Source organism: Thalia democratica, chromosome 6, assembly GCF_965202585.1.
Source record: "Thalia democratica chromosome 6, ktThaDemo2.hap1.1, whole genome shotgun sequence".
Lineage (NCBI taxonomy): Eukaryota > Metazoa > Chordata > Thaliacea > Salpida > Salpidae > Thalia > Thalia democratica.
In genome coordinates, this window is record NC_139170.1 from 47,126,387 (window position 1) to 47,145,584 (window position 19,198).

The 19,198-nt window shown below is 26.6% G+C and overlaps 1 protein-coding gene across 1 annotated transcript; it reads right to left on the reverse strand.

Annotated features, from left to right (window-relative positions):
* Positions 1-4,341: 4,341 nt before the first annotated feature.
* On the reverse strand, positions 4,342-18,334 carry LOC145839535 (vacuole membrane protein 1-like). Its single transcript, XM_082947135.1, has 10 exons — positions 18,223-18,334; positions 13,525-13,672; positions 13,002-13,092; positions 12,336-12,535; positions 11,005-11,098; positions 10,175-10,390; positions 9,036-9,152; positions 8,763-8,824; positions 8,281-8,386; positions 4,342-5,169 (listed from the first exon to the last, which is right to left on the reverse strand). Exons 1-10 carry the CDS (start codon positions 18,230-18,232, stop codon positions 5,017-5,019), a joined length of 1,197 nt encoding a protein of 398 aa, XP_082803261.1. The 5' UTR covers positions 18,233-18,334; the 3' UTR covers positions 4,342-5,016.
* Between the last annotated feature and the right edge of the window lie 864 nt (positions 18,335-19,198).

Genomic DNA, 19,198 nt, shown 5'->3' on the forward strand with positions numbered 1-19,198 from the left:
GCTAAAAAATGGAAATAAAAGCTAAAAAAGACTTAAAATTTTATAATAAGTCTTTGAAAACAAATGAATCGTGTATCTTTTTTAGTCATTAAAACTTTTTATCTTCTTTAAAAGTATAAGTTTGAGCTTACTATTTTTTGTTTTCACACAAGCAATACAACGTTTTCAGATTTAAAAAGTTAGTATTCTTATCATATTTATAGAAATTTTATTTTTGTTTTTAAAAATAAGAATTTAGAGCTAGCGTAAAAGTGTTTGTAAAACTCTTCTTTTAAATTAATGTAATAAATACTACTAGACTATGTTATTAACTTGTTTCTATTTGTTTACATAAATTACTTTCTATTTTTTTTTTTGTTCAATTTTTAATTTATCTCCAAAACTACTATTTAGCTTTACATTATTAAATAAATCTAGTTTTATAGGAATATTTTATTTAGTGTTTTGATATAAGAGCTTTTTATGCTTTATTAATTTTGAAAAAAAACTATGCTTATTTTCTTTTTAAGAAGTAACATGATCTTTATCAACGAAACCTATAATAATATTTGCTAAAAAGTTTTGTTTTAGTACTTGCTTTTAGTAAAAAGTTTTTAATTAAATAACTTTGCTTTTAAGTTCGAAAAGTTATTATTTTTGTTTAGCTCTCCCCAGATAAAGTTGCTAAAAACTGTTATTATTATAATGAAAAAATTAGTTAAGTTTAAAAAGTTTTGAAAATTTAATTTAAAATATTCACGTCATAAAAAATCAAATGTAAGTAGTCTGAAACAAAATTTAAATTTTGAATTAAGTAAATGTTTTTCAACTAAAAGTTATGTTTTACATAGAGTTGGTAGAAAAAAAGATTTTATAATAATAGATACTCACTTAAACTTAATTCAAAATAAAAGAATTGAAAACCGACAACAGTAAGAAATTATATCTACTTTTTAAACACTTTTATCTTTGACAAACTAATAATAAACTTTATTAAGACCTTTCTTTGTACTTACACTTAAAGTTATATTAAATGAAATTTTAATCCTAGTATTTAATTCATGAATTGATACTTCAATATAGGTAGGTAATAAGTTTTCTTTCACATCTAGCAGTTATTAAGAATATAATTAACTGATATTTTTACTTGACTATTGTGAATAAATTTATAAATAAATGTATATGATTAAGTTTCATTATTTAAATGTTTTATCTCTTTTAGGAGTAAAAGCTAGTGTTTTCTATAACTAGTATTAGTTTTAATTGTTTGAATTTTATCTACCTAACATGAATGGTGAAATATCTACTGTAAATAGAAACCCTTAATTTCACCACTGAGCATTTAGCTTGCTATGTCAATGATACTGCTAGTATCTGATGAAACAATAAAAGTACAGCTAAAAAAGGCATGAGGTATAAATAATAGTTATAAACTTCAGTGTAAAGCACTAAATGGTTTTCAAAATATGATGCTTATAGTGAAAACGTCAAATTTGCTTATTCGGCTTATCCTTTAAAAATTTTTCAGATGGTTGAAAAGTACAAAAGTAACATGAAAGCTGCTATTCAGTGTCAAATGCAGACTTTAGCCTAAAAAGTTTTGCAAAACTTCAATGGCAGATTTTCGTACAAGTGGAAAATAAATTAGTGAGCTGGGTCATGCGTGTGTTCTGGTAAGTTATATAAAGACTTTGTGAAAATGATTACATTGGAAAAGTAACGTTCGTGTTTTTTGATGATCAAAAAGGGTTCAATGTGTGTGGAAAATCCTTATAAGGAACGAGAATTTAGTAAGATGACAATTTTGCCTAACAAAAAGTTCAGTGTAAACAATGTATTTTGAAAAATAGACGTCAAAACTGTCGGAAAACTTTTTGGTTGACAACTGCAAACTTGGAAAATAGTTTCTGACTGTTGGAAAAAAAAAACAAAAAAGGTTGCAAATTTTTAGCGCAATGCCAATTCAGCCAGTGTAATCACATTTTAACTTTCATGTGTTTTAAGTAGTTCACAAAATTTTAATTGATACGAACGAACTTGAGCTGCTGTAGGAAAAGTAACTGAGGTTATTGTTGCAAAGCTATGCCTAAGCTAGTGCCGTTTATACTCAATCACGCGTTTGATAGGTACAAGTTTAAGTCGCCACCTCAAGTTATAAAAAAAAGTTCGGTAGTATTTCGTTATGTCCATACTATTTGTTAAAAAAAAACTTACTTGAATCTATCTAATGTGTATAGCTATTATATTGATAGATATAAAAATAGTTAGGTAAAGTATTTTAGTTTCTTATTTAGTATTTTGTTATGTGCATACCAATGTTGAAAAACAACTGACTTGAATCTATCTAATGTATATAGCTAATTAACAAATAGTTTTAATTTTAATTACCAAATAACAAATTTAAGATTGAAAATTTAATAACTAAACGTAGTAAACTAGTTAAGAATAATTTATAACTTATGTAATCGTTTATACATGTATCGTATGTAGTTTTGAAGGTAGCGATAAAAAAATATTAATTTAATAGAACGTTGTAGGGCTGAATTCTTAGCATACCTACCTATGTGTTTAAAGGTTTATTTTGTAAGGCTAGGTCTATATACAGTTTTACAAGTTACTAAACATTTTTTAAGAGTAGCAATTTTCGACCGATATCAGCTTGTTAAATGGATATTATCTAAAATAAGTTGTATTGGTTCAACATTTTGTACAGTTTTTGAAAACTTATAGATGACTAAAGTTTCAGACTCAGTCAAATCTACTTAAACTAACTTAGGTTTTAAAAACTGTTTACCAAATATTATAATAGAAAACAAAAATTAGTTTTCATCTACATGTGTTGGAACGTTTAGATTCTTTACATTAATTAAATAGTTAAACGTTTTATAACTTATACAATGTTTTAACAAACTCTGTAGTTTTATTTATTGAACGGTTGGTGTGCAAGAATTAAAATGAGATAGGTGCTCTTTGATCAAAACTAACAATATTCAGAAAATATTAAACTTTGAGCTTAAATATACATGTATCATGCTATGAGATGAATTGATGCTTACCGTAATAATATTAGTCGAGTGTGTTTAATACGTTTTCAAAGAATTAACTTTTTCAATTATAAGACATAGTGGCAAGATTACTTGAAACTTTGTTTGCCAATACAGTAGACTACCGCTTAAGTACGCACTTTTTTTGGTACGCACACCGCCTTAAGTACGCACTTATCCAGGAAGACAAAATCGAGAATCCATTCTCATTTCAGTATTGAAAATCTTAAGAAGTTCCCTCATATTATCACAGGAGACATATGTTGGCTTTGGTGGTGCAAATTTACCTTTATCCTTAGACTTGTTGCATAGAGTCATTTCCTGACGCTTTCCATACATTTTCTAAAATTCTCTAAATTTTTTTTATTCAAAAACTTTCAGAATATCTGCAAAAGAAAGGCTAATTTTAATGTGACATAATATAAAACTAGTTAACCAAAACAACTAGTTACAAATTTTATAAAGTCAAAATAAAAATATAAACAGAAAATATGGATTAATATTCTTTTTTATATCATTGACCGACATTAACTTTCTATATTAAATGTATGTATTAATTATGTAGAAACTTTTCATAGGAAAAATAAATCATTTTAAAATCTATCAAAAAATTTTACAGATTAGAATTATGTATTAAATGTTATTTAAAATAAAAAGACTTGTTTATTTGGCTTAATTATTTGGTGGCCAGTTGTGAGAAAGAAAACAAACAACTAAATTTCATATTATACTGTGTCGTCAAAAAGTGCGCACTACCCGTGCTAAGTACGCACTTTTTGGTCGGGTTCAATTTGCTTACTTAAGTGGTAGTCTACTGTATATTTGACAAGTTATTTTATTTAAAAAAGTTTTGCACAATTTGTTGTTTAATTGCTGCAATAGTGATTACTTTATGTTTGACTTAGTGTCAAATTTGTATGTGTCACTTGTATAAGCAGGTGACAATGTTGCATGTTAGTAATTACTATCTTCAAATACTTAACTACATACTTTATGATTAAAAAAAAGTTTTTACTAAAAAAATTAAAGGAAAATTGATAACAAAAGTTTTTTTTTTGAGAATGCTTATCACTTAGGTTTTTTTTTACACAATTTAAATTTTAATTGTACAAAAATAAAATTTATTTTAAAATAGCGCTAAAATTTATTAAATATCACAATTTGCAATAATTGCACATTAGTTATTGACATTTCTATTAATTACAGTTAAATTAGAAAGTTTTTAATGTTTTTTTACTTATTTAATTCTTCTCGAATGCTATTTTAAATTGTTTTGATAAGAATACTCAGTAAAATAAATGGTCATTAAATTATTTGGTAATTTCTTTAAAATTACTGTTGCAAAAATATTTTTTTATAAAAGCCTAAAAGGTAGAACAGTCATTCAATGGAAAAATAAAAAGAACTCAAGGCAAAGCAAAGTAAAATATATATGGCATCAAAACAAGAATGTAAAAAAAAGTTGTTAAAAAAACATTTCTTTTTAAATTTAAAACATTTTAACTCGTAATATTTAACTTTTACTATAAAAACACATATCTATTTTAAAAATTCAAACTTTCAAACACATTTTAAGTATGTGCTTGAAGTAAACGTATTAGTTAGTTTTATGTAATCAAGTATTTTCAACTTAAATATATATTGTTAATCAATAAAGATACAAGAACACAAGTATCAGGTATAAAATAAGAATTAAAGAATAACAAAGCTGCCATTCTAAATTAAAAAAAATATTTTAAGCCATAATGTACTCGAAAACTTATATAAAATTTTTCTCTTTAATTTTAGACAAATACAAAAAATAACAGTTACAACGAGAATTTAAAATACCATACGCAAACACTTTTTCAAATGATGTTCGATTTTATTACTTGCCTTAACTGTAAAAAACCTATACAGCACATAATGAACTCGAAAAATTAACATATTCTTTTTATTAACTGAGCTAAAATAACGACTACTAGTTTTGGTATACAAAAACTATTTTTTCAAATCACTTGCTCCTCGTGTCCATCTTCTTTTCCCTGATGGCCTTCTGTTCCCGAGCCATGCTGTTCTGTGCCATGGTGTTGGCGATGGATATCATGAAGTACCCGATCATCACCGTCACCAACATGTCGTATCCCCACTTCAGTACGGAACTCGACTGTGAAATTTAATAAATAATTGTGTATATAAAAATTAATAGTTGTATATATATATATATATATATATAAGTTTATTTAAAGATGCAAACTTTTTTAATAATAAAGCCCTCAAGGTGGGCTCAGTGTGAAAAATTTAATTTATCAAGTTAAATAACTTAATTCTATATATCATGGTTGCCACTCATCTAGCTGAGAAAAATTTCCTGACTTTTCCTGACATTTTCCTGACTTTTTACCAAAATTTTCCTGACTTTTATAAATCAAACTCTTAAATTAAACTTAATCTAAAATACATAATCTAAAACTTGAAACTATATAAAGCTTTCAATCTAATTTTAATACAGGTTAAAAACAACAGTTTTTTGCTGAATTCTATCATCAAACTTCCAGTACATCACTTAAACCATCTGTGTATGATTGATGTTTGTAATAAACAGCTCTATCAGCAAAATACTTGTATTATTACCTTAAAAACACAGCTTGTCTGAAAAAAAAACAAATTGTTAGCATTTACTAGCATGAATGTATCTAGATAAACTAACGACATATAAGGAACTTTGTCATCTATATATTTTTCAAAAATATAAAGATGTAAAGTATACAGATTAACTTGTTACATAAAATACTAAACTAACTGCTTAGTTATAAAGAATTCAATTATTTACTTAAAACACTTTGATTCTAAAATTATGCTAGAAAAACTTTTGTGTATATACCACAGTTTCACTATGGAAGTGTCCTTGCTAAAGACCATCAATACTAAAAATCTTACAAAATCTGCTTGTTCAAGCAGGGTACTTGTTTAATATGTTAATAGAAAATTATTGTTGTTTTTGAAGGATATTTTTCTAATTTATACCAGATGAATGCATTGGAAATAAAATTAAATATTTTTGTAAATTTCTAGGAAAATTTTAGAATTTTTTTCTGACTTTAAAGGTCTTTTAATTAATTTTTACCATTTGAAGGCTTTGGAAAACAAGGAATTTTGTAAATTTAAACTGACAAAATCTGACTTTCTTTTTTAAATTTTATCAAATTTCCTGACTTTTTTCCAAAACACCCCATTTTTTCCTGACTTTTGTGATTTTTTTTAATTTTTCCTGAATTTTCCTGACCGAGTGGCAACCCTGATATATATATACACAATATATATATATCTTGAAATAAACCTTTATGTATATATATATATATATATATATATATATATATATATATATTAAAGGTTTTATACAAAGTTCTGATCGATAGTGCTCGACAAATCAAATTGGAGCTTAATATTTATTTATTTAATTATATAAAAACTATAATTCATACAGCTGTTTCACACATTGAAATGTAAAATTTCATGTGATCTTCAGTAAGTTGTAGTTTATTATAAAAGTGAACAGAAATTTCGATTTTAGAATTTTTTATAGTAATTATGACGTAGTAATGGTACAGTTTATTGTACGATTAGTTGAATTACCCGAAACAATAAACAGAAGACTAATAAAACTATCTAATAACGAAGAATCCTTCAACAATGTAAAAAATGAATACCAAAAAGCATTAAATTCGGCCAATTATAAAAACACCTTAAAATACAATAAGAACACTTTACCAGAAAGAAATAAAAAACAAAGAATAAGAGACATAATATATTTCAACCCACCATTCAGTCTAAATATAAGTTCAAAAATAGGCAAACAATTCTTAAACCTGATTACTACATCATTTGACGAAAACCACCCATTCCATAAAATATTCAACCGAAACACAATCAAAATATCTTACAGTTGCACAAATAATTTCAGAAGTAAAATAATAGCTCACAACAACAAAATATTAAACAAAAGCGATATAGACGATAAAAGCACCATAAAAGATAAACTTTGTAATTGCCGTAAAGAACCTTGCCCTTTAAATAACGAATGCCTAGTGTCAAATATAATTTATAAAGCAACAGTAACATCAAACAAAACAACAAAGCAGTATATAGGGTCGACAGGAAATACCTTTAAACAAAGATACAGAAACCACAAATCATCATTCAACAATATTAACAAAAGACACACAACAGAACTAGCGAATTACATATGGAACTTAAAAGATAACAATACAGACTACAAAATTAAATGGGAAATATTAAACAGAACAAAATTAAAATTCAATACTAAATTCGGCTGCAAACTTTGTAACTTAGAAAAAATAGAAATCGAAAAATCAGATAAGAACGTAACACTAAACAAGAAAAGCGAAAGACAAAACATATGCATCCATTATCAAAAATACTTTTTTAACAAAATTAAAACCAACTAAATATTAAAACAAAATAAAATCGAAGCGGCAAACACGAGTATTTTATAGCATTTTATAACATTTTTTGCAACAGCTTAAAAAATTTTTCTAATAGCTTAAAACATTTTTCCAAAATAATCTTTTTAAACTTTCCTAAAAAGCATAGAATAATATTTACAGCGTATTTCAAATTCAACTAATCGTACAATAAACTGTACCATTACTACGTCATAATTACTATAAAAAATTCTAAAATCGAAATTTCTGTTCACTTTTATAATAAACTACAACTCACTGAAGATCACATGAAATTTTACATTTCAATGTGTGAAACAGCTGTATGAATTATAGTTTTTATATAATTAAATAAATAAATATATATATATATATATACATAAAGGTTTATTTCAAGATGTAAAACTTAAAGGACTCGAGTTTTGTGCCTATGCACTCATCAGCTTCAAAATAAGTTCAAAATAAAGCACAAAACAAAACACACAAATGAAAGTTAAAAAATCTTGAAATAAACCTTTTTATTAATAAAGCCCTTAGATGGGCTCAGTGTGAAAGATATAGATATATATATTAAAGATTTTATAAAAAGTTCTGGTCGATATGTATGTGGGGTTTTATATCTCTAATAGGAAACGATCGTCTTAACCATTGCTATTATATTATCAAACGAAAACAAATATTCATACAACAGCTTTTTAAAAGTTTCAAAACTACTTAACTTCAAAGTTACCAACCTTAAAGACGTTCAAGATAGAAAAACTATTAAAAAACTATTGATCAATTAAACAATGTTTAAAGACGTTTTTTTCACTCACCTCTTCAACAACCAGCGTCCCGGGCTCCCTATGGAACTTGTTCCTCTGGTTTTCCAAGAAGTTGCTGAACGAGGCCTGAAGTGCCTGCCCGATCACCGGAACCAAACTGCATGCAAACAGTTGATAAAACAAAATTTAAAGACATGTTCGTAATGTTGTAATATAATTATTAAAAATTCCAGGTTTTTCCAGGTTTTTTTTCAAAATTTCTCAAATTCCAGGTTTTTCCAGGTTGTTTTAGCTTAAATTGTCAATACTGAAACAGTTTAGTTTTTAGAAGTTGATTGAGAACTTGTACAAAACAAACTTGATAGCATAAACATGTTTCTTTAACGTGCATGCTGAAGGCACTTTGACAAATAAGTTCGATTATTGCAGTTTAATAAATCGAAACCGTTCTACAAAACACCCTGTAAACAATCGAAAACTTTTTTATGAAAAAACCCTGCAACTATCAATTGAATAACAATGTTTTTACGAACCCGATCCAACCGATCATAACGTCCATGTACTGCTTGTTGAATATGAGGATGACCGATAAAACCTGTGATTGAATTAACAACTCGCATTTCATTTTTGCCATAAATATACTAATACTATATGAATCAGCACTTTATTTACACTGTTTTGTAATAACATAAGATAAATAACTGCTTGTAAGAGCATTTTATTTTTGTTTTATAAACTTCATAAACAATTTAAACACCTGCATGGGCACTTATCTTCATTACATTACTCATTTTATAAATAACTACCTGAATGAGCACTTTGAAGACAGCCTTGCCTATCAGCGTCGCGCCGAAAAAAGTCCAGAATGGCACAAGAAAGTGGCCGCAAGTGATTCCCGCCAAATCGAACAACGGGTTTGGAATCTGTTGAAAATTTTTTTCATTTAAAAAGCTACCTTTCTTAAGATAAAATTTTGTTTTTTAAATTATTGTTTTGGTTGGGTACTTGAAGAAATTTTGGTTCATTTCTACTGAAGCTTGAAGTACTGAGACTTTTATCAGTTTCAATGCTGTGCTGAATTAAGATTTATAAACCAGTCGCACTTTGTTGAAGAAATATATATAACTGCCAATAATAAATAGGCTCACATGGTTACAAAAAACTTTACATCTTTATATAGATGTTAAATATTACGTTTTAATTGTACTGCAGTTTAACTACTATCTATGTAAATACTTAATGAATAGTTGTTTTGCACTTAAGCCTAATTATCTAGAAAGTATCAGAATGTTGCCACAAATTAGTTTGTATTGTCTGTTTAAAAATTAAAATAGTAAGTCAAACAACAAAAATAATGATCAATGCAGTTTACAAACGTTTATTGTATCAGAATATATAAATAACTTTATTTTAATGTTGTCATTACTACAAAACTAACTGTGGCGAGTTTAAAAATACGTCAGATATTATTAAGCAGTCATTAAGCTATTACTAAAAACAACAAATTTACCAAGTGACTAATTTTCTTAATGTTACTTGTATTAGTTTTACAATTGAATAAACTGAACAATATATTAAACTTTATAATATCTAAAAGCATGCAAAGAATAAGGGATCATAAAATAAATACTATGTAAAATATCGCAAGATAAAGAATAACATATATAACTTAGAATTTTAGCAGAATAAAACAGTAAAAAAAAATTACACTAATTGGCAATAAAAGTATTTAACTTAAAATACATATAGCGAAAAACAATATAAACCCACTGAAGCAGTAATCAAGAAAATAGATAATAACAAATCAAAATGTTTAGTTAAATAAAAATATAACATAAATACAATTGAAATAAACAACTAAACAAAATCAAATTTAAATCCAATAATCAATAAAAATATAATTTAAATACAATTAAAATAAAAATAAAATAAAAAATCCACTCACGGAAGCGGCGATCATGATCCCGACGAACCCCATTTTCGTCACCATGTTCTTCATCAGGGACTTCCCCTTGCCCATCAAACTCCTGTCGTCCCCCTCGCCCTCCTGAGCGTCCAAAATGGCTTCCTCGTAGTCCTCGTCGTCCGGGTCCACCCCCGACATCATGGCCTGGCGGGCGAGGAAGTACGGGGGGAGTTCCCCCACTGCGGTACCCGATCCCTGAATGATAAAATTTTTTATTGCTGAAATTATTCTCAGATACTGTTTTAATAACTATTTAAATATTGATATTAATTAAATTAATAAATAACTCAAGTATTAAAAATGCTATTTATTATCAACTGCTGTGACCGCTCCTAAGGTGTGAAATTCTTTTCTTGTTTCAAGGTTTACAACTTCTTTTTAAGGGATACTTGTTGAAATGAAACTGCGACTGTCATGACATTATCATACTCAAAACAAAAACATAATGATAGTTACAAGAGGTCATTTACTACATATACTGATTCCTCTACCGCCCGCTTCGTGTGTGTAGTTATTATTTTATTTTGTGAGGTTTATACACGTGTGTAAGTTTTATTCGTACAAAGCAACTGCTTTTTTAATTGTGACTTTGAAAAAATTCGAAAAGCTTGGAAAATGCCTACAACTCAGGAGTTTTTAACATAAACAAAACTATAACATGTAAAAGAAAATGTGTACAAGTATTGAGAAAATTAAATTTTCAAACCATTATCACTATGTTTTCAAATTTAAACAGCCGAATGCACGCTACAAAAAAGTTAAGATCAACTAATAGAGTAAAATTCAAACAAATTAAAACATATACCAACCCACAACATTGCTTCCAAAATAACTTTTCGGACAATTTGGGTTATTCCGATGGTAACTGCCGCCCCCTTCACCACATTTGCTGGGCAGGTTATCCTGATTTTTATTATTTATGATAAAACTATATAGCACATTTTATGAATAGAAATTAAATGTTGATAGTTAAAATTTATTAACAGTAGTTTAAGTATAAAAAGTATAATAAAAAAAACAATGCATTTTTTCAATTGATGTTCTACTACTTAAGTCAATTTATAGTACAACAAAAAAAAGTTTATTTATCAAAGCTTTTTTAAGCTCGATTGTATCTTTTTATAAGGTGGATCGTCTTTTACTTATATTAATGCCAAGAAAAAATCATTGACTTGAGGAAAAAAAACTAAGTTTTAATTATTACTTTGGTGAAAATATTCAGGTAGCAAACAATTATCAGTTATTATTTGTAGTTAAGTTTTCAAAAAGTTTTTATTTGAACATTGAAACTTTTGTAAAGTAGAAAAACAGACTTTTTACCATTAATTCAAATTTTAAATTAAACAGACGTTTAAGAAGTCAAGGTTATAGTTTTTATAGACAGGTAAAGACTAATTACATTAAATAGTAAGACAGTAGTAAATTCTAAATTAACTTTGCATCTAGAACTAAATAGAACAAGCTTTTAGATAAATTCAACTGACTAAACTAAACCTTACTAAACTATCAAAAAATTATTAGAACTTTTTTCATAGTCAAGTGTCAAAATTTTTTTTACTATCAAACCAAACTCAACTTAGTCGTCGTTTAAGAAATACTGGACCAACTTAGCATCTACAGTTCAATTGAACAAAGTTGCTAAAAATATAAGTCTATCAGAACTAATGGATAGTATCTCTTATTTAGTTTTAAAACCCATTTCGTAATTAAAAAACGAAACACTTATTTTTGAAATAAGTAATTTCAAAAGTATTTTCAACCAATTAAACTAACCCATCATTGAAGGTGCACTTAGTCGTTACATATAAAATGCATTAAATGAATAAAAAAAACAGAAATCTCAAGCATGTCACTTTAGAACAGGGGTCGGCAGGTCAAAAAAAAAAAAGAACGTTTCTTATGTGCTTAAAAAACATATTTAAAATTAATTTTACTGAAACAAAAAATTTAGGCACTATATTATACTATAAAGATAACACCAAAACTTAATTTGTTTTTTGAGAATATTAATATATTAAACTAGTTGAAAAAAAACTATAATGCGGACCGCAGTTTGCCGACCCATGCTTTAGAATTTCAAATTCAAACACTTTTTTCTTTGTAATCAACCTATTTTTTACATATACAAAAGAAAACCAACTCGCCGAGCAGGGAGTAGTTGGGCTCGAGGAAGTCGACGGAGTTGCACTCGTACGCGGCAATGGTCACCCTGCCGATGTGGGGGCCGAGGTAGAGGAGGAAGGTGTGCAGGCCGCAGCCGAGGCCCACCGAGGAGAGGACGCCCAGCACGTGCCAGTAGCTGTAGTAGTCGACGAGCCTAATCCTGAACGCTTGGACGACCTGAAAAAACATTTTGCTCTTTCAAGAACTTATTATGCAAACTGAGACATCGTCAATGCTCAAGTAAATCTTGTTCAAATAGAGTGAAAGAATAAATTCGTTATTTGTCCTCTGGTAGTTGAGATCTCTTTATTTGTTTTCTTAAAACCAAAACATATTAAAAAAAATTGATTTAAAAAAGAAGTGTTTTTGACTGAAGGATGGTCTCTGGCTTTGAAAAGGTAAAATGTGAAACTGAATGCAATTAATATCTTGTAAAGCAGGGTGTTGAACAAGATTAAAGATTTATTTATAAAACTAGTAGTAGAAACATTGGCATATATTTATTAAAACAATTAAGTTTAAGCTCAAAAACAATTACAGAAAGTTTCAATTCCAAAATAAAATAAACAATGCCAATACTTTAGCACAAAATAATCTTTTGCGAAAACTAGAATAAAACTAAAAACTGCTGTAAATAAACTACCTGTTTATGCTCATCACTTAGAAATAGGTAGAACGTATACAGAATAGTGGAAACTCCAAGCAAACTACCAATCGATTTAAGAGTTATGAACCTGGGTGAAAAATGAAGTTTAGCTTTTTTAAATAATTTATTCTTATTAATTTTCATTTAAATTTTAAATAATCATAGCATAAAACTTTGTATTATATTATTTGATGAGTCTAAAACTAAATTTGTTTAGTAAACACATTACAAGACTTACTGCTTATTTATCTTTTATAATAGAAACTTACAATTTTACAATAATTTGCTTAATCATGAGAAACTTTATCTACTTAATAATTCAAAAACTAATAACAATTTAAACAACATATAAATTTGCATATTTCCTATACAATTTCAAGTGGCGTGAGAACAAGCATAACATTAAAACGAAAACTTATTTTTTCTTCTTAAAAACTTACAAAGTTTTTATAAGACTATAGGTAATTTATGCTGTCCGCTCAAAATTTTTTTACTCTTTTCTATCAAAATAAAAACAAACTTTTTTGCATAACACACAAGCAGGTACTTGCACTGCAACACGAAATGTTTCAGCATCTGCGCGGGCTGGCTGAAAAGAGTCAGCTTCGACCTTTCTTCCCTGTCCTTCTTCCTCAGCTCCCTCAGCGCCTTGTCGTGGTTTTTTTGACCTGGATTAAGCAAATTGTTTTCTTATTTTCAATTTATAGCTTGTTCTGAATTGTTCATTGTATGTTATAGGTTACATTTAAGAAATATACACTTTTTAGTTTCTATACATTCTTTCAAACAAAATTAATAACTTTCTAAAATAAGAATATTGTTTTGGTCATTCTGAGTAGATACAAATATACTTACTTTGAAACACAATTTAAAAATATTTCAAATAATTAGCAAAGCATTATTTTTACTTGCAAAACTCTTGCAGCATTTGAAAAAAAATAAAGATATTATTTGATACAAAAATTTTGAAGGTGATATGAGAAATTTTTTAGACAAAAGATATTACTCAAAAACTAAAATTTTATCTCTAATCTTTAACTAACAAAAATCAGCAAAACTTAAAAAAAAACTTTCATATGATTACTGTTGACTAATAACAAAATCAAACTGGCAAACTTAGTTTTTTAAGAACTAAAACTGTTAAAAGTAAACTATAAACTATGTGATACTAACTAGTAAATTTATCAAATCCGTGATTTGGCATTATCACATCTTTGCTCTCAGGCGATTCCTGCTTGCCAAGATGAAAAAAACTTGAGCTTTTTTTTGTTATCAAGCAAGGTTTTTTAGCCTTCTTTGCTTTCTTACTTTTTTTCTGCCTGGGTACTGGTTTAAACTTCATTGAGTTCAAACAGTCAGAAGTGAAGCTTCCGTCGGAATGAAAAGATTTGGTTCTCTTTGCATGCTTTCTCTTTCTCAGCTTATCAAACTTACTGTCATCAAAGTTGACTTTGTCGTCAACCCACGGATCGTTCCTGATGATCCTGGGCATGTTCAAGAGCCTGTTTATCTTTGACTTTGTGTTGGCGTCGAAAAGGGTCAGAATGTCATGGGTTTTCTTGACTTCCCCAGTGGATTTCTGAGAGCTGCTGTCGGAAGACGTGACGGAGTCAGAACTGTCACAGTTGCTGGTGTCCAAGTCAATTTTGGAGGGTGCAACAGTGGACAGTTCGGAGTCACCTTCGTAGGAGCTGCTGCCAGACATTTTAAACAGCTTTTCTTAAACTTAATACTACTCTAAGCTTAAAAATGTGAGCTGAACAAACTTTGAAATAAAAATTCAAAACTAAACACTTAAAACTACTTTATGTGTAAAGTTAATTAACAAACAGTCTGAACAGCTGCAAATTAAACAAATTATATATATATTACATTAATATATTATATAAACAGGGATGCCACTTGTTTTTAAAAAAATTTTCCAGGTTTTTAAAACTACACATTTTTGGGTCTATTTTTAGTTTAAAGTTAAGTCTAAGGTAAAAAATGTGTTAAATAGTAGAAAAACATTGAAAAGATAATGTAAAGCTACTTTAAATATGTTTTTTAATAAAAAAATTTTTTGGATGATTACAAATTTTCTATTTATATGATAGATTTTTTAAGTCAAATTGAAATTTTACTACTTAACATTTGAAAATTGTTAAAATTCAAGGTTTTTCCAGGTTATTTATGCCTAAATTGTCAAATTCCAGGTTTTTTAAGGTTTCCAGGTAAAGTGGCAACCCTGTATATACTAATGAAAACTTTCTCATACAGAAAGCATTTGTATAAAGCATTGCATGTCACGGTTGCCACTCTTTGAGTCAAAAAACTGTCCTGGGTCATCTTGAGTTTTTTAAAATATTTTTAAATATTGTTTTTTTTTTCAATTAATAAAATTCAAGTTCTTGTCTTTAGGTTATAAAACACAAAATATTAAAACTAAGTTGAGTTAATTTCAACTAAAATCTTTCCTGAGATTATAGAAAAAAACCTACAACTACCCTGAGATTTTCTTAAAAAACAAAACTATCCTTATTCAGCTTGAGTTTAAAAATAAAATTCAAAATATCTTGAGATTTTCAAAAAGTTCAAATATCATGAGCTATCTTGAGTGTGTGGTAACCCTAAAATATACTGATCTATAATTTAAAGCTATGATTTTTTGAGCAGTTGTTTGTATATAAGTTTTACAAACAATAAAAAAGAGTTGAAACTATTATAAAGTTAATTAAGCCAAAAAAAAAACTTACTGTTCTAAATTTAATATTGAAATAACAAACATTCTTCTTACCAAAATAAAATATTTATTTTCTGTTAAAACTAAATTCTAAACTTAATTAAGTTGTAACTATAGGTTAAGGCTTATGCAGTGTTATTAAGTATTTAAAACAGTAGTTCATACTGTAGATTTAAATTAAGTTTTTACTTTTCAGATGCATTATGCAGCTTATAAAACTTTAATCAATGTTTTGAGAAAGAAAAATTATTTAACTGGGAGTTCAATAAATTTCTCAAAAACACATAGAATTATTTTCAATAGTTGTACTTAATTCAGGGTTGCCAAATGTTTTTTGCAAATTTTCTATAGGTTTTCAAATTTTATCCAGGTTTTGAAACGTAAACATTTTTGGGTCTATTTTTAGTTTAAAGTTAAGTTTAAGGTAAGAAATTGTGTTAAATAGTATAAAAACATTGAAAAAATACTGTAAAGCTACTTTAAATATGTTTTATTAAAAAAAATTGATGATGACAAATTTTCTTATTTATATGAGACTTTTTGAGTCAAATCCAAATCTTACAACTGAACATGTAAAAATTGTTAAAATTCCAGGTTTTTTTTTTTTTGCCTAAATTTTCAAATTCCAAGTTTCCAGGTAAAGTGACAACCCTGGTTTTTTAATAAAATAATTTTTGATAATGACAACATAGTTAATTTATATGGTACATTTTTGTGTCAGGTCAAAAATTTACTACTGAATATATTAAAATTCTTAAAAATTCCAGGTTTTTTTAGTGATTTTGTTCAAAAATCCAGGTTTTTCTAATTTCAAAATTTCTCAAATTCCAGATTTTTAGCCTTAATTGTCAAATTCCAGGTTTTTTGGGAACCATGTTAATTTAAGTTCAAATATACTTATTCAAAATTAACAAAAAACCTATAATACTGTAAAATAACTTTAAAAAAATTGTTAACGATGTTTATTATCCAACACTTATACCCAATCTACCAAAACACACATCCTTAAAATTAGGTCACACTAAAGCAGACTTTTATAGCAGTATTATTCATTTTGGTATTTAATTTTACAGTTTGTTACCTTAAATTTTTACTAAAAAGTATGTAATTAATTATAAGTTTTACCTTAAATTGGTTTTGTCATTCTATCAGTTATTGATTTTTTATCAACTGCATTTTTTATCAACCATAAGACTAATTTTATTTTTTATAACAGGATTGCTATTAAAACTCTCTTGAGTGACCAAAAAATGTCGTGAATTTCTTTAAATCTTTAAAAGTATTTTTTAAACTTTCCAAAATTATTAGAACTTAAAGTCTTCAACAAAGCTGGTTATAACTTAAAAAAGTATTTCAACTAAATTACATGAATCTTATTTAAAATCTACAGAAAAATTGTCACTAGATTTTTGATAAAAAAATTAAACTGTCCAGAATTTTTTATAAAGAATAAATAAGTTCTAAATCAGCCTGATTTCAAAAAATAAATTCAAAATATCCTGAATTATCCTGAAAATAATGCAACTATTTTTATAGCCAATTCAAGCTCAAAATACAAAAACAAAATTTAGAAAGTTTTTATCAACTTTTAGATTAGATACTTAATTGAAAAGTTTATTTTCCTAAATCAACTTAATACAGTTTTCATGATAAATTTATAACTTCTGTAACTACTAATATGATTAAAACCTTATAAATAAGTTGAGTAAATCAATTGACCAGGATATTATATGTAAATTATGAAGTTAATATTTTTGATTAAAATTAATCTACTCATTTTTAAATAAAAGTTTTAGACTATATTAAAAAATCCTGAAATACCACAAACATTCTAAGTTGTAACAACTGGCCTCAAAAGGTTTTATCCTTAAAAATGATAATTATAAATGTAAGAGCTTTAAGAAAAAAGAGAATTTAAAATAATGCTTTAAACAGATTGCCAAATGCTTTTGGCAAGCTTTCTTGAAATTTCAAAACTTCTTCCAGGTTTTTAAAATTACATTTTTAAGGTTCTATTTTTATTTAAAATTAATATTAAGGTAAAAAACTATTCAAGGTTTTTTATTGTTTCCAAATTTTTTGGTAACCCTATTTAATGATCAGGTGGAAAGACACACTAGTAAAAAAGCTAACAGTTTTTGAATTAAAAGACTAAACTTTACTAAAATTACTAAAACTTTAAAGAAGATAAAATAAACAAAAACACTTGTATAGAAAACACAAACTTAATTAGAAAGATGATAAACCTGTAACTAGCTATATTATTTTGATATTTAGTGTAGTGTTGGAACTTTATCATTTTCTATGGTGAATTGAAACATGTTAGACTTTTTTTCAAAGTTACAAACACAACATGAATAAAAAATAATATAAGTTCTTAATAACAGTAGTTTTAAAGATAAAAAGTCTTATTTCAAAGAACAAATATACAAATGTATAAATATTTAAAAAAAATATATTAAAAATTTACAAAAAACTATTTATTATAAAATTCACCTGGTGCCATATCTTCTTCTATTGATATTTTAAAATCTGTAGTTTGGTATTGAGGGTCACTTTGTTTAAGACTTTCAATTAATTCTAATTTTTTAGTGGTAAACACTGATGATAATCTATTAAAAGAATTTGTGTATATTTGTTTAATTGAGTTCATTTTATTGTGCCAGGTATATTTCAAATGCACTTACTTCACACAATAATGTTTATTTTATAAAATTACAGATTTAAAACAAATAAAACCAATTAAAAACAAACAAAGCTCAAAGTCCAAATTCAAGTGAGCAGTGAAAAATTAAGTTGTGTATTTATTTTCCATTTTAAATGATTGAAACATTTTAAATAAATATTAAGTTAACAATTTTTAAAACTTTATTTTTTTAACCACTAATATTAACTTAGAGTTGACCAAAAAATAATAATCCTAGATAAAAATTAACATTGCTTGAATTTTATAAAACTATTTAATAGCATAAATATTATATATAAAAGGGAATAATTGTTGGGTAAAAAAACTGTCCAGTTGTCCTATCAAGCCTATATTGAAATGGTGATTTTTGAACTATTGTTTTTTTATTTTGATGACATCACATGTACTAGCCTTCATTTCTCCTATCATGATCTTACTACATTATTAATTCAGTATTCAAACCGTTAGTTTTAGTGTAATTTCTATAAGTTCCTTAGATCAAAAAGTAATAAGTAAAAAAACAACGTATACTATAAATTTAATTTGGAAGTAAAAATGTTTAAGCTTATTCTTAAGATTTAAAAATTATAATTATCAGCTTTTTAACTGAAGAAATTTGAACATATTTATTGTTTATTTTTCAAAATAATTTATTGAGTAAAAAAAAAGTTATTCTTTAAATAAAATATATAAAGCATAAAAAACAACAAACACCACATTAAACTATACTTACTTACTAAATACTTAATACTTACTTAATAACTTAGATTACTAAAATTTAATCAA

What these genes read in the sequence shown, in the direction of transcription:
- LOC145839535 (XM_082947135.1), bottom strand. An exon ending in CTTGTGTGTTATGCAAAAAA is followed by an intron (nt 13,093 to 13,524) that starts GTTTGTTTTTAT and finishes TTTTTCACCCAG; the next exon opens with GTTCATAACTCTTAAATCGA. An exon ending in TAAGTGATGAGCATAAACAG is followed by an intron (nt 12,536 to 13,001) that starts GTAGTTTATTTA and finishes ATGTTTTTTCAG; the next exon opens with GTCGTCCAAGCGTTCAGGAT.